General features: G+C 41.1%; 1 protein-coding gene across 3 annotated transcripts in view; it reads left to right on the plus strand.

Annotated features, from left to right (window-relative positions):
* Positions 1-21,951, plus strand: part of CACNA2D3 (calcium voltage-gated channel auxiliary subunit alpha2delta 3) — a 486,071-nt gene that overhangs the window by 202,022 nt on the left and 262,098 nt on the right. For all 3 annotated transcript variants that reach the window (XM_053377842.1, XM_053377843.1, XM_053377844.1), the window contains exons 5-6: positions 3,058-3,220; positions 17,300-17,431. In XM_053377842.1, coding sequence (XP_053233817.1) covers positions 3,058-3,220; positions 17,300-17,431 — 295 coding nt within the window. The remainder of the gene's footprint in view (positions 1-3,057; positions 3,221-17,299; positions 17,432-21,951) is intronic.

Raw genomic sequence — 21,951 nt, forward strand, 5'->3', positions numbered from 1 at the left:
AATGAGGCTTTTTGAGGGAAGGCAGAAACTTGTTTTGGTTAATCTCTTCGTTCCACACTTTCTGCAAATTAGTGCATAAAGTGACTGCTAGTGTGTTAAGTGGTTCAGTTGGCCAGAATGATATAATACCATTTCTGAAAGACTTAACATTAGGTGCCAGTATGCTTTCAGGCCATTTTCAAGGTGCTAGTAATGAGCCTGAACAACCTGGGACCTTATACCTGAAGGACCACCTCTGCCTGTACTGGGCTGCCCATGCGCCAAGAGCTTCAGAGGAAGCCCTTCTTAATTGTCCCCCTATTCGCTGTATGATGACATGGTAAAAGGCCTTCTGAGTGGTAGCACCTCAGTTGTGAAACACCCTCTCATTAGTGATACACTTGGCATGTATTATTTTTTTATTTATGCACCAAGCGAAAACCTCTTTGTTTCTTTGGGCATTTGCAGGGCATTAGCTTTAGGTTATAGCCCACTCTGTGCTTTAAAGATCTGTATTTTAAGGATTTGGTTGTAATATATTAATTTTATCTGGTCTTGTTATTAAGTGGATTCCCCCTCCCCCATTGTGATTGTTGAATTTGGATGGATTTTAATCTGTAACTTGTTCTGAGATCGGTCATAATGAAGGGTGGGTTAGAAATATTTTTGTTGTTTCCATTCACAGACACTGAGGTTACATCATCCTCAGCTGGGGGAGGGAAAGTCATGCACCCTTTTAGCATAAAGGAAAATCCAGCTTATCTAGTTTAATTACAAGAAATCTCCCTAGCCCCCCTGCTCCACCCACAAAATTACCTGGAAACTTTGCCACAAGTGATTAAGGGAGGCTCCAGCAGCATGTCTGGCTCCATTAAACTCTCTCCTGTCATAATTCCCCAATCTTAAAACAATATAGTATTCTGGCCACATGAAGTGACAGTGCTACTCAGCTTGGCAAATGAGAGATAATTCAAGTGTGTAAGAAGAGGAAATGTTACAGGGGCCGTGTATGATTAGCTAGGGGAGGATATTAAGAATGAGAAAGATCACTGTGTACATATATTTCAGTGGTTGCCACAGAGAGCTAGAGATAAAAAAAATGCTATTCATTATTATACATCTACAGGACACGAAGTATTGGATTTGAAAAGCAGGAAAGTGGCTTCATTTTATTTATTAAGTGAAATACTTTGCTTAATATTCATTCATTTAGCATCCTTTCATTCAGTTTATATCACACACTTGCAGTGACAAATGCTCAAGTGTTCCTGGGGTAGGTTACACCAAAAAATAAAATACAGTTTTTTAAAAGTGTGAAAACAACAACAACAACAACAACCCAACATCACGAAATGGGTGAAACAGTAGAATGATACAAGAATAGTATTGGCTCCTGGTTTCGGAGGGCCTTTAGGCAAGACACCCTCAATCAGGGTCGGCCCACCCATGAGGAAAGGTGGCAGGATCCACAGCGGCAGCAGATCCAGCCTTCAGCAGCAGTGGTGGCTGCTACCTGCTCCTTGGAGACTGTGTGTATCACTTACTTGGCACTCCATACTCCCATGCTACTTCCATACTCCCATGCTACCTCTACAGTGGCTTCTTGGGAATAGGAGGCACTGCATGCCAGGAGGCCTCTCCTGGAGTCAACACTACACAATCCTGTGTAGAATGATTTTCTTGAGAAAAAAAGAATAATAATTGTGTATTTTGTGGGTATTGTGGATGCTATCACAATCTATAACTACTACCCATATTGCATTTTGATGTGAGGTTCTTCCCACCTGGTTACTGTGCCAGGGGAAAGGTGAAAACCCCCAGATGGGCGGGGTATAAATTATTATTATTATTATTATTATTATTATTATTATTATTATTATTATTATTATTAAGATCCTCATTAGTAAAGGTGAAAGATTTCTATGATCTGAAGAGAAACCAGAGTAATTTATGCTAATAGTACTAAACAGTATTATAGTTGGATCTGGTATAGTTGGTTAATTTTTCTGTTGTGAAAGATTATCAAGTAATAATACAAAATTGAAACAATAGTATAGTAACAAAAACAGTTAACGCATCTTCTAACATTATATTTTCTTCATTATTTTACTTTCACTTTTAAAAAATTCCCTATGAGTGAAAGATAACCGAGAGGTTAGTTTGCTCTGTATAGAATTTGATAGAATTCTTGTTTGACCTAGGTCACACACAAAAATAATCAATATTTTTTTATCTAAATTGCTTTTGCTTATCTTTTATTTAATGTCTGAAGAAAGGCTAAAGCCTATCCAGAAATCTGCAAATCTTTCTCCTTCAAATGCCATATCAGGGTATATACGCCTGTAGTGAAGAGGAAAGTAATTACACCACAAATGCAACTCATTTGGCTAAAAATAATTGCAGGGCCAATCATTAAAAGAACGAAAGCTTAGACTTCAAAAATTGTTATTCAATACAACTTAGGTTTAAATATAAAGATGGATGTGTTTGTTGTACTGATGCTGAGCAGGTTGTGCGTTGTTCCTTTGGCACCCACATTCAACTAGGTGCCATCTTTATGTGCAGTTGTGGATTGAACATTAAATATTGGGCTCACAGAGTCAGTCCACACCTGGTTGTTGGCGGCCTGCAGCAGTCATTTGTTCTGATGTAATTGTGAAACACCTGGCTTGGCTATGGGCTATATGTTCAATGTGTGATGTAATATATATGATTGTGCCATAGCCATTAGGTAAAAGCTGTGGCACAGAAAGGAGTTGATGGCTGCAAGTCATGAGGTTTATATGCAAACACCCCCCCACCCCTCCGATCATAAGCATTATACTTTTGGGGGCCAACGATGCAAGAGGTTTATTGTCTTTGTGTGCTGCTAGTGGGCTTCCCAAGAGGAACCTGATTGGGCTCTGTTAGGAAATGGAGTGCTCAACTAGCTGGTCTAATCCACAAGGATTCTTCTTACATTCTCATCCAAATATTGTATATCATAGGATTTAATGAATACTGAAGCAGTGCATAAACATGTTTTAAGTACTTAAGAGTGCTGTTTTGGTAATGTCATTACTGGATTTCTTTTTTCAGTATGAATATTTCAATGCTGTCCTCATTAATGAGCGGGATGAAGATGGGAACTTCTTAGAACTGGGGAAGGAATTCATCCTAGAACCAAATGACCATTTTAATAACTTGCCTGTGAATGTTACCCTGAGTGATGTCCAAGTGCCAACCAACATGTACAACAAAGGTAAGTGGAAGTACTCCATTGTATGACATTATAGCTGCTTCTTCACGCAAGAATGACCGCTCCCCGCTTAAAACGGGGGGCGCCCTTTGCGTGGACGTGCGCAGCCCCTAGATCTGGAGCGGCTCCAACAGCATAGGCTTGTTTTGCCTTCCCTCAGGTGGGATACCTGGAGGTCTCCGCCTACCTCAGTCAGTTGTCCAATCCCACCTGGGGGAAGCGTTGCCAAGGAGACCAGGCCAGGTAGGGGAGGGATTACCTGCCCACACAATAGAGGGAGGATCTTACCTGGGAATCCTCACTTGGCTCCAGAGCTTCTCCCACCCTACCCACCCTGAGTTAATGTCTTATTTGCAGGTTAACTTTTCTTCACAGGTTTTGCAGGTTAACTTTTCTTCACAGGTATGCGGGCGCTGCTACGTTAAGGTCGCTGTTAAAGGGCCGGAAAGGAATTTCCCTGCATTGGCAGGTTTCGCCTTTCCCGTAGCAAAACGTCACAACTTTGGCGGTATCAGGCCTTGGGCGGAATCCTTTAGTCCATCTTCCTCTTTCCGGCGGCGATTCCAGGGTTCCCCGTTAAAGGGGTTTCTGAAGGGAGGCTTTGACCGTACGCCGAAAGGTTGTCATTGCTCTCCCCTGCGGCGGCGGCGTAACGGGGGCGGCTATCTCTGTTTGAACATATGTTCTCCAGAGCCAGCCCATCCCCCCCACACACACTCGATAACCCTGATGCTCCCTAGATCCCCGGCTGGGGACTGGGGAGGGAGAACACCCAATGCCTGAGCCAAGGTCTACCCACATTTGAAATTTAATAAAGTTGTGGCCAATTTAATCCCATAGCACGTTGTCATGAGTCATTATTCCACATGACGGGGGGGACCGCGCGGGATCTGGGGACTCCGCCTGTCCACGCAAAGTAGTTTGATAAAGCTAGTCATTGTTAGAGTTTAAGCAACGCTAAAAGAAGCTACTGGGAACCAATATATTAAAGTCCAACACCTTTGTAGAAAATAAAAATACAGCTAATAAATATAAAGCAATTCATGAGAAAGTACATTTCTCAATCCTGTCCCAAATAAGGGGGAAATAATCAAATTCTGTTTTAAGTGGTGACTTCTGGGTGCTGCTGTATCACCAAAGCTAGATATTGTTGTATACTTTTGGTGCATTTTTATTTCTGAAGCTGCCCCCCCAATCCCTTTGTACTGCAGTGAGTTTCAAGAAAACGCAGGAAAAGATTTTATCCGTGTTACCAGAATTATTGAGTTTTTTTCCTTGAGAGATGGTAAAGTCCATGAATATTTTCAGGCATTCCTGTCAGCGGGGGATATGTTTTACTTCAGCTCAACTGACAAATATAAAGCAAACAATATGTTGCTGAAAATTTGAAGCTGTGCTATCAAGTTTTTATATCAAAACATATGGATCGCACAAAATGTAGGACGGGAAATTCAATCATGTGAAGAAAGACACTGAGAAAACTTGACTAATTTCCAATCATTATATTGCAGCGAATGATACTCATTCACACCGTATAAAGTGACAAGTTATGTATCTATATGACATTTTAAATGGACCAGTTTTGCTGGTACCGTTCTGTCAGATACAGGAATGCAACTCTCCAAAAGAAAAGAAAAAGAAAAAGTCGGGATCTTTTGTTTCCCCACTCTGTAATCCATCTGTCTGCTAATCTGGAAACAAAACCAGTGTTGGAACAAAAGTTTAAGGGAAAATATTAACGTTTGGTTTCTATAGCACATTAACAATTCTTACTTCATTTATCATCCCAACAATCCTCGGAGCAATCCTGAGGGCCTATTCAGTTATTACATTCTGGGGAGAGCGCTTGACCCAGTATGAGCTTTGGCTGTATGTGTGTCCCTTTCCCTGTGGAGATAAAGTAATGGAGGAGCTGAGTTATACTGCCTTTAGTGGAACACAGTATTTCTAGACACCTGGTTAACGTTGCTCTGTATTCTGAGGACAGATCAGGTGCTTTGGGAGAGTCTGAGTTATACTCAGTTAATTCATGTTCACTTGACACTTGCTCTCGTTGCTGGGTGGAACGGGGAGGAATGTGAGAGGCAGTTCTCCTCCCAAACAAAATGACTGTGCAGGCCCAAAGCGATGTCATTGGCAATCTAGCGATATCATGACTAGATGTTTCCTCAGAAGCGGTTGTGCAGTTTGCTTAATATCAACACAGGTCTTTCACTTTTCAATGTACACTTTGGATGGGCTAGGCAGCTGGTTGTCACACAGCTGAATTTGTTGTCCTTCACAGTTGCCGATATTTAGTGTGGCATTCAATTAGATTTTGCTCTGAGTAAACCCATAGAGGTTAATGGCCCTAACTTAGTCATGCTCATTATTATCACCATTATCACTATGACACCTCTGCACTGGGCTCCTCTACCCCACAACAACTTTGGAACAATCCATGCTGCAGGGCATGCAGCAAAAGTAGCAAAGGGTTGTCATAACCCCCTCCTCCCTCCCTTCTTCAACTGAGGCCTGTCTCAAGGACCTGCCTGTTCCTTTAAAAGAGGATTAGTCAAAATTAGTCAAAGAAGATAAGGCTACCTACACCTACCAGCCATTATGGATATGTTCTACCTTCACTGTCAAAGGCTCTGAATATCAGTTACAGTCATACCTTGGGTTGAAGTAGCTTCAGGTTGAGCATTTTCGGGTTGCGCTCTGCGGTGACCTGGAAGTAATGGAGCACGTTACTTCCGGGTTTCGCCGCTCACGCATGCGCAGACGCTCAAAATGACGTCATGCACGGAAGCGGCGAATCGAAACCCATGCAGACGCGGGTTCAGGATGCAAATGGGGCTCCAGAACGGATCCCGTTTGCATCCAGAGGTACCACTGTACTGGGAATCATACAGGAGATAACTGTTGCACCCAGGTTCTGCTAATGGGCTTTCCATGGGCATCTGGTTGGCCACTGTGAGAATGGGATGCTGGACTAGATGGGCCATTGTACAGATGACTATTTAATGGTATGGTGGGGCTGAACAGAATCAGAACACTGGTGTGGGGGTAGATATTTTCTAATCCTACACCCACTGCAGTCCCAGTCCAGATTTCCCCCCTGAATCTGCTACTAATGTGAGAAGGACAGCTTCCATTGAGGGGAATGGTAGTTTGGCTTCAAGTGCAAAGCGTAAACATAGGAGTGGGGACTGGTCTCTGGGGATTTCAGCATCATACATCGGACAGGAGTTAAAAGGAATGCAGCTGCAGGTATCTTGCCCACGGATAATTTAGTTTGGGTAAATGACTTTTTTATCTGCTACTGATTTCCTATTCAGGATGCCAATTTTGTTTCTTGGGTTTTTTGTTTTTTTAACAGCTAAGTTAGCAACAGGGGTCACGTACATAACAAGTATATTTCTCACACTTTCCTTTCCTTTGGGCAGTAGAACAAAAACCACTCAGAAAATGTAGAAAATAACTAAGTTTAGTGAAACAGATGGGGTTGTATCGTATTATTTTGTTATGTTATGTGTTGTTAACTAATTGGCTTAAAAAAACCCACAACTTTACAAAGACTGGGTTCCCCCCACCCCCAGATCTCTGTGGGACATGCATTTGTAGTTTGATTTTGTCAATTTCTTCTCCCAGCTCAGCAGTTGTGGTGATGGTAGACTCCAAACTTTGATTTTTGAAAGTGAACTTAAAAGGTCTCTTAATCTTTATGGCCCAGTGAGAGGGAGAGAAGGCCACGTTGGGGGGGGGACGTAACCCCATCTCATGGCTTTCTCTGGCTCCCCTGCACACTATGAGTTGATTTGCTGAAAGTTGATAAATGCAAACTGTAATCAATGCTCTGATTGCCTTGGAGAAGAAGTTCTTCTGAGTGTATAGAGCCTTCTCAAAAATATATTGCAATGTGATGAACCACAGCCACTTTTGATGAAGTAGGGTTTTTTCAATTTGCCACTTAAAAGGAGCTATGAATATCATTCAGTCATACTTCCCTAGCAGCTCTTTCCAAGTGACTGTCAAGCTAAGATTACCTATTTTCTAAGATATTATAACTAGAAATTTTTCATACCTTGAATGATGCATATTGATTGTAGTCTATATATATACATCTATCTTCCTGCCTAGTAGTGAAGACCTGAAATAAAATTTCACCTGTCACTGCTGTGTTTAATTTGTTAGCTTTCATGGCTGATAAGCCTTTATGCACCATGGAGCTGAAAATACCTGTATGCTGGACACCAGATTTTTGAAAATGGATATAGCGGCATGCAACCTTGTACTTCTCGTCATCTATGAAACAGTAAATTAAGTTTGCTGTTAGATTGTGTGCGACTTGGAATAGCAATTGTACCTTGTATCTTAGGCAGGGGACCCCCCCTCCCCAGCTAAGTAATTTCATTTATGCAAGATTTTTATAATAGTATTATACTCTCAAGGGGTTCGTGAGGCAGACCTGATGATGTCACAAGCATAAACAGAGGGGAGGAATGGGAAGCCACAAAATCCATGAAAGAAAAGGTTAGGAAGCCTCCAGGTGCACAGAAATAGGTTTATTGAGCCAAAAATATTCTGCAACGAAATTGGAAGCTAAGACTCAAGGTGGTTGTGCCTAAGAGTGATATATTTCTAAATAAACTCACGTCTGTGCCCCCATGTTGTAATTTTGGAATCAAACGTTGACCCTAGCAAGTAAAACAAAAAGATCATGTGGCTATTTCAAATCTCATTGTGGGTATTTCATATGATCTGTTTGGTACAGTATGTTCAGTTCATTGAGAAAAAGCATATAAACAAAGGGGATGAAACAAAGGGGTTGGGAAAATGCAATAGACAACCAAAAGGCACTGTGTCTCTCTGCAACTCTGCCCCATCCCAGCTTATCTTGTTTGGTAAAAGAGGTGAGTGGGATGTGCAGTAGCCCTGATTCTAGGCATTAGTTACATTCTGGGGAGATACTGGTGGGGAGATACCAGCAGCACTTTGTAGAAATGGCCTATAATGTAAATTGAGTGCACCATGTATTGATGTTTTCCAGCACCAGCTTTCTTTCAACAAGTGATCTAATCTTTTCGCAAGCAGGCATAGATTTTTATTTGTATTCCACAGAGCTATTTTCTTTGAGGCACCATTATTTATAATAGCTTCCCTCCAAGCCTGCGTTCCTGCAAAACTGCTCCATTGTTTAAATTGATAGCCTGCTTGTTCACAGTTCACTGCTGTGCATTTTTCAGCCACAGCCCCTACACCAGGGACGAAGTGGCTGAGCTCCGGGGATGGGCTAAATGAAATAAATATATTTACACCATACATCTGAAGAGTTCTCATCGGGAGGATGTTTCATTTGTTTCTGTTTTTTGCTTCTGTTTTGTTTTTTAAAATCTACCCCTTGTCCAGTTTGTGATGAATCCACCCCCGGAATGTTTACAGCAAAGGCCACAATAAAATGCAATAAATAAATAAATAAATGAGAGTGCAATCCTTGGTAGGGGGACACAGATCTCTGGACTAGAGATATTGCTTTCAGTATGAATAACGGAATACTATTTTGCCCTTTCAACCAAAAACAGATGCAATAGCTGCCATGAAAATATGCATTTGGGAGTGAGTCTAAACCTTTGCACTCAATGGCAAATGACGTCATAATCAGTACTTTCTGAAGTCCTTTGGGATTGGCCATGCCAGGCTTACATTCAGATGGTTGTGAGGCAAATGTAAATATTACAACATTTATTTATAGTATAGGTTTAAAGATCTACAAAAGATACATGCACACATTTTTCTTAAGCACTTATTCCATGGTGGGATTTCTTCACTCTGTTATCTTAGAATATGGTAATTATTCATTTCTCCTTTCTATATAAAACAGATCACACTTTGGAACTGTATTGGAAAAAGAAAAGAAAAAAGATGCCTTCTACTTGCTTAGCGTTAATACTTAGCTGAAGTGTACAACATTTAAGAACTAGGTTTGAGAATTTACAAATTCTTGCTCTCTGTCTCCCTCTTTTCCTTTTTAGATTATCCAATCTTTTTTGTTCTTTTTATTTTTACTTGGACACAATTCAAAATGAGTTGTATTTAGGCACTGAACATAATTTATCTGGATTTGTAGTATCCTGAACTCTTCTATTATTTATTAATTAAGTTTCTATACCACCCTGTAACCTCAGGGTGGTTGCAACATAAAATCACAATATAGAAACACAAAATACATTATAAAAACAAAAACAACCCAATCTATGCAATGTGCAGTGTTTCTAGAAATAAATTAAGCAGTTCATACAGCACAACACTGATATTTATGCAGAAATAACTAAAATCAGTTTTGTGAGTTCTATAAAACTAGCCACCGTACATTGGGTTGCAAGCTTAATTTCAGTTTTACAGAATTTTAGAATTCTATTTTTATATACTTCCCCCAGATCAAAAGCTGGAAGCTCCTTATATCTGACCACAGTGCCCTTATTTACCAAAGGAATGTGGTGTTTTGTAAGAGGGCTTGTGTTAAAGCAATGCAAAACAGTCCACCTGGGTAGGTGATTACAAAAGCACCAATTAAAGCCCAGTTGAAGATAGCATGAAGCAACTTCTCCCATGGACCTTTTTCGAATCAGGATGCATTGGCAGCCAGGAAGGCTGTGGAGCACAGCATGAATGTTTACTGAAGGAGTAGCTAACCTGTGGCCCTCCAGATGTTGCTGGACTACAACTCTCATAATTCCTGAGCGTGGTTTTAATGCATGAAGAGTTTCATGTGAACCCCTTACGTTAGAAATCATTGGATCCTGAATGGAATATGTTAAGTCCCTGAGCCATGGGTACTGTATTTCCTTAAAGACCAAATCCAAGAGAACAAGACAACATTGGTCTGATGGCAGCCTTGGAGCTTAGTTCTATGACTCTATGATCTCTGCCATCTTTTGGGGGGCATTAAAAAGTACCTTTGTGTAGTCTGGTGCCTTGAGTTTGGCACACATGCTTTAGCCAGGGGCTTTTGTGAAGGATGGGAGAAAAGTTGCTGCAGGCATTTCCAGATTGGTGCAGCAGAGAATCCCAAAGATTGGCAGCCATGGGATTTTGATCCTATGAATGTGAAACCTTCAAGCCTGCCCTTGGTGCAAAACACCCTGCTTCTGGGATTTCTGCTGGCTACTGCCAGCATTGTGTCTCAGCCATCACATGCAGCTTGGGGACTCCACTATGGCAGAGCCATTCCACCAGTGGTGCTCTTTCCACCAGCAGAAGCCGGAAGAGAGGAGGGTGTATGTTGTCCTATAGTACCCTGTGGCTGAAAACAGGCTATTCTACATGAAATGCCCAATGTGGAAGCAGCACTAGAAGCAGAGAATCTGAAACATTATGTTAATGAATAAACTCACTTGTTAAAGGTATCTTTGGAAAGGAGAATCTGAGCAACATAATTTTTTCAAGGTAAATTAGACTTTGTTTCTACAATACTGGATCCAGGCAAGACCTGGATAAATTTTAACACAAGATTTGTTAGATATGATGTAAGGTTCCATACCTGGCATGGTGAAACTAAACTGATTTATTAATGGGTTCTGCAGAGCTCCTTGGCTGGGCTCCACTGCCTGAAGGCTGTTGCAAGTTGCTTGAGCCAGGGGGAGAGAGGGAGTGGGGAATATAGAGTCTGGGTTAAGGGGACTTCGGTATGTCTGACTAACACACACACACACACACACACACACACACACACACTGAAGATCTTAAACCATGTGGGGAAGGTGATCATTTAATATACCCTTGCCCGGAGCGCAACAACAGAAGCAGGCTCTTCTTTCAGAGCCCTCTAGCTTTTTAGGCAGGCCAGATCCCAAACCCACTCTGCCCAGCTAGTCTAATTCTGCTCAGGACTTTGGCTCCATCCCTGATATATGCTGTGAAGCTCATAAGCAATTTAATGCGAAACGAAATCTGTACCCAGATGAATTCAAAACGTTGGTATAGTTTTTGGATTGGAAACAAAAATTAGGCTGAAAATAACTCCTTATCACCATTCGAGGCTACTTCCCATGCTAACAATTGCATCAGAGAAGCACTCCCACAAATCACTCCTCTGTCAACATTTGCAACATGGGGAGGATTTATTAGCCTGTCTACAAATGAGACAGACATGAGCATGCTTAACTATTCCCAGATTCTTGGCATATCCGTGTTTGTCTCAGGAGTAAACACATAAACTGTCTCCATACTGTAATTTTAGCCACACAATATGGGCAAATCAGTCTGGGAATCAGGTCTCAGGAGCAAATCTTTAGAGTTTCATCTCCACAGAAAGTGGTATCATGATGAAGCTAGGAGGTCATGGGTGATTTCCACATATGATGTCTGATTAGTCTGGAGGATACAAGATTGAGGGGAGACATGATCACTGTCTTCAAAATATTTGAGGGGTTGGCATGCAGAATAGGAAGGTTTGTCCTCTGTGCCTCCAGAGGCAGGACGAGAAATAACAGGGAAACAGACTTTGGCTAAGCATTAGGAGAAACCTCCTAACAAGAACTGGCTGACAGTAGGAAAGACTGCCTTGGGAGATGGTGAGTTTTCCTTCACTAGAAGCATATATGCAGATGCTCAGAATCATAGTTTTAGAGTTGAATGGGACCATGAGGGTCATCTAATCCAGACCCCTGAAGGACAGGAATCTTTTGCCCAGTGTGGGGCTTGAACCCATGACCTCATCCTCTGAGCTACTGAGGTCCTGCTTGCAGGCTTATCATCGACATCTGGTTGGACACAGAGAGAGCAGGATGGACCACTGACCTGATCCAACAGGATCTTCTCATGTTCTTATGGGTGTAATTGCATCTTGCACTGAACAGGAAATTGGACTACATAACTTCCAGCTGTCCCTTCCAGCTCCAACATTCTGTAATAATTTAGGCACCCTTTAAATAGCGAGGAGCACCCTAGGTTTTTTGGGAGTGCAGGGGAAACAATGATGGAACCAGTGATTATAAGCTTTCAAAAGCACAGTTGTATTAAGGCAAAACAGGGCTACTCTGAATGTGAAGAATACAACTGTCTAGCGTTATTCTTACAGTGTTCTTGGAGTGCATGGTAGCAACTATTGCTACCTACTGCTGAAACAAAAGAGATGGGGGCGTGGGGACACAGATGCCAGCCACGAATAAAGCCAATCTTGATTAAGTGCTTTCCCAGGTCATCCAGGGGCTGTCTATGTAAAACTCCAGATGTTCAGGCAATTCATAGTGAACTGGAGACATTTCTAAAACTTATGCTACTGATTCCTGTGAGCGTATGTGCAGCTGTGCATAGCTTCAGCACATTCTGATGCCTTAAAACCTGGCTGTATGCAGCGCTGTCACAGTTTGCCGCATACATCAAAATCATCTTGATGAAGTATGTCTGGACAACGTAGTCTGCCAATTTATCCAGAGTCATGAACATTACAAATTTGTGTCTGGGCAATAATTAATTCTGTTCCATTTCATGCTGCAATTAGAACAAAAAGCACGTGAACTCTTAAACTTTCTTATTTCCATAGCCTAGCAATAAACCCTAGTTTCCACAGAAATATAAACGCTATTTTGAGCGCGCGCACACACACACACACACACACACACACACACTGCAGATAGTCATGTAAAAGGTAAAGGTAAAGAACCGATGGACAGTTAAGTCCAGTCAAAGGTAACTATGGGGTTGTGGTGCTCATCTTGCTCTCAGGCCAAGGGAGCCAGCATTTGTCCGCAGACAGCTTTTCAAGTCATGTGACCAGCATGACTAAACTGCTTCTGGCGCAACGGAACACTGTGAAGAAAGCCAGAGCGCATGGAAACGCCATGTATCCTGTAGATGACAGATCAGTCTCCCTTTTCTCCAAGTTTTCTCCCAAAATCTCCCTGTTTTGGCCTTGACTGGTAAGAGCTGGCCAGGTATGGGTTTGTGGGGTGGGGAGACTACTACTCTCCAGCCCCTGTTAAAATTGATCTGCTTGTAAACTCTTCATTGTATATCTCTTTGTGGATAGCAGGTGTGTGATACTGTAAAGCTTGAGTTAGACTATCTGGAATTTAAGGCATATTATTTAGAAATATGCTTTATTTTGACAGACCTCTCTTTTGGAATGCATAATGCTTGTGGAAACGGGGCTTTGCCCACCATTGGATGATGATGATGATGATGATGATGATGATGATGATGATGATGATGATTTTTAAAATTGTCCTTTATCCAAATATTTCAGGGTGGTTCACAAGATAAAAATGCAAGGTAAAAGCACAAAATAAATAGTTATAACAAACACATTTAAACGGCCATAGAATATTAATCAGCTGAAGAAATATAAGAGCCAAGAAGTGTTATCAGTGAGCTTTCTTTTCCCTTTGTACATTCCATGGCATTGCATTTGTTCTGGCTGAATGCAGTCTTTGTCTCAGCTCTACCTTTTAGGGTCAATAATATCTATGACAACAACTTAATTGCTACATGCATTTGGACAATTATATTTCAGATTCCTGTCAGTGTACCTGTTTGTCCACAGGCACTGTTTATATTAAATATCAATAAAGAACCTGATAGCAACTGCAGAAATGGCACTAAAACAAATTGTACATTGCCACATATGTCTTATCAAAAGGGTGAAAGGAGAAAGCTTCCGGGGGTTTTTTATTGCAAAGGTTGTTGCCAGGAAACTTCTCTGAAAAAGGCTAATCAAGAGAGGCCTTTAAAGGACTGACAGAGAAGCGAAATATATTTGCTTCATTTTCCTGGCTTCTGATTTGCTTTAAATTTGCCGGCTTCTGATTCTATTCCATGAAAGAAGGAGGATGATCTCCGCCCTGCTTTGCATTATTACTTCTCCCAAAATAATTCACACATTTCACATCTAAGTAGTAGAGGATACAGAGTACCTGTAAGATTGAGAAAATGTTTCAGATAAAGCAGTGACAATTTAAGGAATTTATGGAAGTGGAATATAGAATGAATAGTGAAGTCTTCTGCATATTGTTATAAGAGCTGCTGTGAAATTCTAATCATAACAAATGGTTAGGATTTTAATAGTCTTTTTCAACATCATCTTTTACATACCCAGGAGGCTTGATCTCCATATTCTACAGGTTGAGTAGGTATAATCTGGTCATTTTAAGAGTCAATGTAATCCAGAGAATATAGAACTTGACTTGGTCATGTTCTATGGACTTGGATCTGTGTTCATTCTCTGGCTTGGAAAATGATTTATTGGATAGCCTAGGGTAAATTATCCTCCCCTAGGTAATCTTTTTTCCACTTACATTTTGAAATGTTCACAGGAAACCAGCCAATAGTTTCCATTTCATTTATTTAAAAAAACATATAGCTTGTTTTCAGTTATTTTGATTCTTAGGGTAGGTGACAGCAAAATAATAACGCAAGTAGGTTTATAAAAATGCAATGATGAAATTTTAAAAGTAAGCAATTATAGCCTACGAGTAGCACAAGAATCAAAAGCAAATCAAAGCAAATGTAGCTTCCTCATTTCCCCTATCCATTATAAGCTTGTTTAAAAAGAAGCATCTTTGCAGCTATCCTAAAAGCAGATAGAAGTGACTTTCTTTTTCAGGTGAGAAGCCACCACCCAAAAACCCCTGTTCTACATAGAGGTCAATTTTACATCTAGTGGTGGTGTCAGCGGCAGCATCCGCAACAAAAATTTCCCTACTCCAGCAGCAACATTTAAAACTACAGTAGTGTGAAAGAGAAATCTTCCTACCTGCTCCATTGTTAGATAAATGGTGGGCTGTTTCCCTTGGGTAGGGAAGTGGAATGGAAAAGCCAAAATTGTTGGCTTTCCCCCCTTTTGCAAGAGAGCAGAGCAGGGTGAACCATGCACCCCTTTCAGTTAGTGTAGGTGTGAAAGACCACAAGTCAAAGACCTTTGGTCTCAGCTTCCAGAGGTGAGAAATGTGGCAGCTGTTTCCCTCCAAAACACTTTTGTGTGGCCATGGTGCTGCTAGAAGAGAAGAAAACACAAGGATGATGCCCTCACATCCAAACATCTTATGCTGTCCCAGCATGGGTAGAGGGTATTCTTCCTGGGAACCACCACAAACTCTTAATGGCCTCAATTTGGCTTCAACTTCCTAAATGTAAAGTTTGGTGCTTTTAGTGATTAACATTTTGTTTGCTGTGGTAAGTGTGATTAAAATAACAGGGAAAATATTTCATTACCTTATTTATTTTAGTATTGAAACAACCTGGCTTCAGCATTCTGTACCAGCTGCAGTTTCCAAATCAATCCCAAGGGAAGCCCCACATGGAGTGCATTACAGTAGTCCAATTGTGAGGTAACCAGTTCATGAATCTGTTATGTACTGAAGTTCTCACCCTGGGCCAGCAGGGGGATACTGTAGGTAGTTATGCAAATGAAGGATCAAAAGTGGCATTCAGTGATTGGATAGTTTGTATGCAAATGAAGGATCGAAAGTGACGTTCAGTGATTGGATAGTTTTAGAAAGTCGCTACAGTTACGTTGTTCTGGAGCTCTATATAAGCAGGCTGACTGAGCTCTTCAGTCCAGTTCTGTTCCAGCTTACAAATAAAGAGCTGCTTTGGAAGAATCGCTGTGTCGTCTGATATGTTCACCCACAACTTAACAGAATCACAGTGACTAAACCAGGCTTCCTCAACCTCGGCCCTCCAGATGTTTTTGGCCTAAAACTCCCATGATCCCTAGCTAGCAGGACCAGTGGTCAGGGATGATGGGAATTGTAGTCTCAAAACATCTGGAGGGCCCAGGTTCAGGAAGCCTAGACTAAACTATGTCTGTATGGGAAAGGGCATAGTTGGCAAACAGAACTACGCTGATAACAGGTGCTTCTCACCACAGAGCTTACCTGAGCCCTCAGTGAGAGAGAGTGGATCTAGGAGCGTCCCCAAACTATGTGCCTGCTCTCTCAGAGTGACTTTTTCAACTCAGTTCCCAGACCTGGGTACATCTGTAGTGCATAAGATTGAAAATTTGGCTGTTGTGCTTCAACTAGTAAAAAATGGTAGTTTTTGTCTTTCCAAACTGATGATCCCTGACCTCTTAGCCAGGTTTGATTTCAGCTAAAACAATGGTTCCTGTCCAGGATATCTCTGGTATTGTTGGTTTTAATTTTTCATGCCCTCCCATATTTAGAAAAGCATGCCGCTCAAGGGAGACACGTCTTTTAAACAAAGTCTGCTCTGTTTTAATGAACAGCATGTGCTTGTAAATAGAAATATTTAGATGAAAGCTTAGTTCAAAGATATGTAGCTCAGACAATTTCGCTGCTCCTTCCTCTCCTAGTGTTTTCCTTGATGAATGTTAGTGCAGAAAACAATTCACCTCTTTTCCACTCCATTAAAATTACCCCATTAAACTAAGTCGATTGAGATCAACCATTATTTTACACGTCATTGGAACTACTGTACTGAATGCTTGGGCATGTGTTTCTCTGCATTGACATTGAGGAATTTTAAAGTGTCCCCCCCTCCCGATAGTTACTTTTAAAAATGACTTTTAAAACCTCTGGCTAGATCGCTATAAGAATCTTTGTCGGTTTCCCTCCCCCCGCCAACCCCACGGTCATGTCCACTGAAGGAAGATGGCAGGATTCCCAAGGACGTGGGAAGCTAGGTGCAGGCACTAGGGCTGTTGGCTGTTGGCATTACAAAGATTTCTGCAATCATGACATGGAGGCTGACAACATTAACCCTTCCATATGGAAATCCCTTGCAGATGATCGCAGTACCTGGAGACAGTCAGGTCATGTATCCACAGCAGTGACCAGAGGAGGAATGACCACTGGGAGGAGCACAGAGAAAAGAAACACCGTAGTCTTCCTCTAGCAGCAATATTGGGCAGCTTGATCTGCCCCACCTGCAATAAAACATGTCTCTCCCATTTCTGTTTCTACAGCCATAGCAGGTGCTGTAACTCTCCAACAGCTTGACTTTACCCCTGAAGGTGTGCTCTTCCATTTTCTTTCAAGGCAGGCAGATGCCAACACAGAACTACAGCCGCTGGGGAAGAAGTTCCTGGATGATAATTACCCAACCAAAGTTCTCTCACACCTTCTCCTCCTTCTTTTTCAGATCCTGCTATTGTGAACGGAGTCTTTTGGTCTGAATCATTAAACAAAGTGTTTGTTGACAACTTTGACCGTGACCCTTCCCTTATATGGCAATATTTTGGAAGCGCAAAGGGCTTTTTTAGGCAATACCCAGGTAAGAAGACATTTTGGGGAGGGGAACTGATTCCTTCCACCCTGGTAAGAGCCTGCTCTGTTCATATTTTTATTTTTATTTTTACTTTTGTTAGTGAAGTAGCTATGGTACTCTATGGACAGCACTTGGCTGGAGTAAATTATTGCTCTTTGAAAAGTCTTGGCTTACTGTGTTCCAGTGAACTGACCCTTTCTTGACACCCTTCTGCTCTCCTTCCATCCTCTGCTTGTACTGAGAAGCAGAAGCACATATGCCAAGGTATGGTTGGCATATTCCTTCTTTTGAACTGCTTCCTGGACTTAGGATCAGAGCAGTTCATTCAAGTTGAATTTGTTCTGAGTGTAGGCACCATTAGCTCAGGCATATACTCCAAGACCTTACCTTCTGAAGCAGCAAATAGTCTTCTTTTTTTTCTTGGAGGAAGGAAACAGCTGAAACCCTTAGGATATCTCTCCTACTGCAGAAACATTTGAATTTTTAATAGAAAGGAAGTTTTAATTTTGCTTGGGAATTTAGAAAGCATGACTTGAGGCTGCGGTAGTGCTGACACCGCAGCTGTGGCAATAAAAGCACATAAGTAAAAATAATGATGTTAAACAGATAATTTTAGAGCACTTTAACTGTTTCCTGGTTTTCTTACATACAGTTAATATGATCACACCATTTCTCCTCTGCTGTCAAATATTTATTTTGCTAGCTGTTTTGATTGGTGTTTGTTCAAAAGGATGAAGCATTAGTAATGTGTTTTATTTTGCAGCCATTTATATCAAACAGAAATATGCAGTGCAATTATAGACTATGAGTGCTGTCAAACTTGGACTTAAAATTGCAAAAGCGTTGTTGGAAACATTAAAAAAAATACTGTATTTTCTGCAGAAAGGATAAATCCAGATTAAACAAGGAAAATAATATTGGATGGCATTGTGATGCTAATGTGTGGGTGTTGTGAAAAACTTGTTTGCTTGAACAGCACCAATCTCACAATAAACCATCCTATCTTGTGATAATAGAATGGCTTTGAGCTGATAACTCTGTGTGTCCTCCTTTCAATAATTTGCAATTAAATCTCTGGAAATCCAGATCACAGTAATGTAAGTTCTGCGGCTTTCATTCTAAGGATTTATGTGCTGGAGTTACTTTTTTATATATATCTCAGAAAGTACATAGGAAACACAGCTCTAAATTTCTCCTCACTTGGTGACCATGGGCAAATATGATTCCTTAGCCTCAGTTTCTCATCTGAAAATTTTGATTACTAGGGGCTTACTGCAGAAGGTTCCTGTAGGGACAAATAAGTTATTTAGAACACTTTGGCATGCTAAACTGAAATTATTTATATGGGATACGATCCAACCAAAATTAAGCATTATTTTTTTTAAAAAAACTATGCAGTTCAAGTGTTAATTGGCTGCTCAAAATTATTGTGATTTGAAAACATTTTGGCTGGATCATGTCTAGTATAAGATTGCTAATGAATGAGAACTCTCTCATTGTTAATGGTTCAGGCTGGAATGCAGAAAGCCACTTTATGCTGAGTCAGATCCTTGGTCCTTCTAGCTCAGTACTACATCTAGCTCAATATTGTCTGCTCTAACTGGCAGTGTCTTTCCAGGGTTTCAGGCAGGAGATACCATGGATTGAACTTGACACCTTTTGTGTGCAAGGTAGATGTTCTACCACTGAGCCACGAACCTTATCCAATCCAGACATTATACTAAACCATTGTTAAGGACGCTTAACAATGTTTAGTTTTCTATTTGATTTAACAAACTATGATTGTCTGACAAACCAGAATCAGAACCAATGGTTTCAGCAAACTATGATCTAATCATGTGTCTTAATTGGTAAACCGTAATTATAGTTGTTGCTCAGCCTCCTGAGGCTGCTGCATGGGAAGATGGGAGAGTGCTGAACAGCTGGAAAATGAAAGCAAGCATGGCTCATGTGCATATTTGGAAATTCAAACCATGGTTTAGATTGGGGTTGGACAATCAGCAGCCCTAGAGATACATACAACTCCTGTTGTAATTTCATGTGACCCTTGGACTAATTTCATAAGCCCTCTGCAGATGATCAGTTCAAACATCTGGTAAGAGCTGCCTGTTGCAGCTGAGTGGTTGGGAGGGAGGAAAAGAAGTGGTCCTTCCTACAGCTGTCTTCATGCCTCCCGCTGCTGGCATGTGTGGCTCTCACAGATGGCCCACCAGGGAATGTATCCTCAATAGAAAAATGACCGCTCACCTCTGTGTTATATTTATTTATTTTTAAAAGAAAATTATACAGACAGCAAAGCAAAGAAGTCTAAGTTAGCATTGCCTTCTACCAATAAGAAATAATAATAACTATTACAATAATGAAAATACACACCTCTGTATTATATTTGCTCTAGATTTATCCACCACCTTCCATGCCCAAAGTCTCCTCAGAGCATCAACATACCCTGTGTTTAGTTTATACTGGATGGGGCCATTGTTACAAGAGCTCACTGGACTCTTTCCCTGGGCTTGTCCTTTGTCCTCCTTCCCCTACTATTCTTTATGTGAGAGCTCACCTCCCATCTTATTTGAATGCTGCTTTAGAGGGCACCACACTCTTATCTCTGGGCCTATAAGGTGCTCACGCTGCAAGGGAAATGTGTCCTTATGGTTCCTTTCGCTCTGCTTCTGGTCCACTCAGCTTTCATCTTTCTAATTCCTCATCAAGCCAATGCCTCCCATTCAGTGTTTCTGCTTTATTTCTGAATGCTGAGGGGAACAACACCATCACCGCTGCCTCTTCACACCTGGTTTAGGTTCTAAGCATGATGTCTGAATGGAATAGCATTAATAATCAGTATTTCAGAAGTGGAATCTAATTCCCTTATTATTTGTCTGAAGTTTGAATTGAATTCCAGGGTAGGATTACAGTGTATTCAAATTACATCCTCAGAGTTTAATCCCCAATTATTGCTTGGAGTTGAAATACACGTTCAGGCCTCCTGGAACTATATAACTTGGGCATAAATTGTGAGGTCACATGTTTGAATGCCCCATCAAAAATTCCCAGCATTTAGAAAAATTCTTGTCAGCAGGAAGATTAGGCATTTCTTCCTGCCATGCTGGTACTTTCAAGGAAGAAAGTTTCTGACACTGGGAGACATTCAGATATTTGTTTGTAGCCTGAAGACAACTGTATCTCATGCTTTTCTGTATGTGTAGTTTGGCTCTTAGCTAGCCCAACAATCAAAACAATATTCATCATAAATAGTTTCAGTTTAAAAAGTCACATATTAAAGGCAATGTTGGCCCAGAACATTTTGCTACCTGAAATAGATCCCAAATGAGGCCAACACAACTTGCAGCACCAAGCAGTACATACATCTTGCTTTCTTCTGTTCCAGGGACATTATCTCTCTCTCTCTCTCTCTCTCTCTCTCTCTCTCTCTCTCTCACACACACACACACACACACACTCTCCCAATGTAGTCATGCAGATTTCAGACCATGTTTAATTTCATATATGTAATAATTTCCAGGGGTCATTTTCAGCTGTTGATTCCTGTTGGGGAACAGTTGCTGTGGAACCTTTACTCAGGTGCCCAGAGTCTGGTGCTCAAAAACATGGAGGTAATTAATGGGGAAAGGAACAGTCAGCAAACATACTAAGCCATAAATATCAAGACCACAGCTCCCCCAGCATCTGTCTTGGAACTCTCTTACCATCCTCCAGTCCCTTCGGCGTCTTCACCCCTCCCCTGGGAAGGCAGGTCCTTCTTCATCCTGTGGGTTATCAGGAAATTCATTTGGCTTCATACTTTAAAAACAGCAACAGCCATATTGGCAGTCATCTTGAATTTGAGGTAGAACCTCATTGTTAGATCAATCAAAATTCAGTTTCAATATCTCATCATACATAAAATCCAGCCTCAACGGCTAAGGCTACTTGAACTGCCTACAAGCAATAAAAATGTACCTGTTTTAATAGCACTCCCTGAGCTGGGTTGCTTCAGTGTGCTGCATGACAGAGCCAGCCCAGATTAAAGCTTTCTAACATTGCTCTTTAATTCAGTTTTTTGGGACTGACTCCTTAACCTGGCAGATTTCACTTCCTTGCAGTGTTATTTCCATTTCTTTTACATTTTGACACCGGAAAGCACCACAGTTCAGTCAAGCAGGAAATGTGTTTGATTATTCTCTAGTTGATATCCACATGTCACTAGGAAGGATCAAATATGGTTCTAATTACTCTGTGATCAATGATAAAAACACTCACGAATTCATCCCATAAGTTGCAGCCCTAATGCCATTATTAGAGTGTGGTTAATTCTTTTCCTCCATCATGATTTGAATACCAAGTAGTAACAGTAACAGTGAATAAAAATGACAACGGTAATGTCCTTTAACATACTTTACTATGATCCACTAATCAGAGACATTACCTCAGTATGATCATAGGATCTGTACCAAAATGTCTGGACACCCAGCCTGTGAGTAATTCCATTAGGCGTAATGACAGTAATCACTGTTGGCAAGTTAGTTTAG

The sequence above is a fragment of the Podarcis raffonei genome, chromosome 2 (assembly GCF_027172205.1).
Source record: "Podarcis raffonei isolate rPodRaf1 chromosome 2, rPodRaf1.pri, whole genome shotgun sequence".
Lineage (NCBI taxonomy): Eukaryota > Metazoa > Chordata > Lepidosauria > Squamata > Lacertidae > Podarcis > Podarcis raffonei.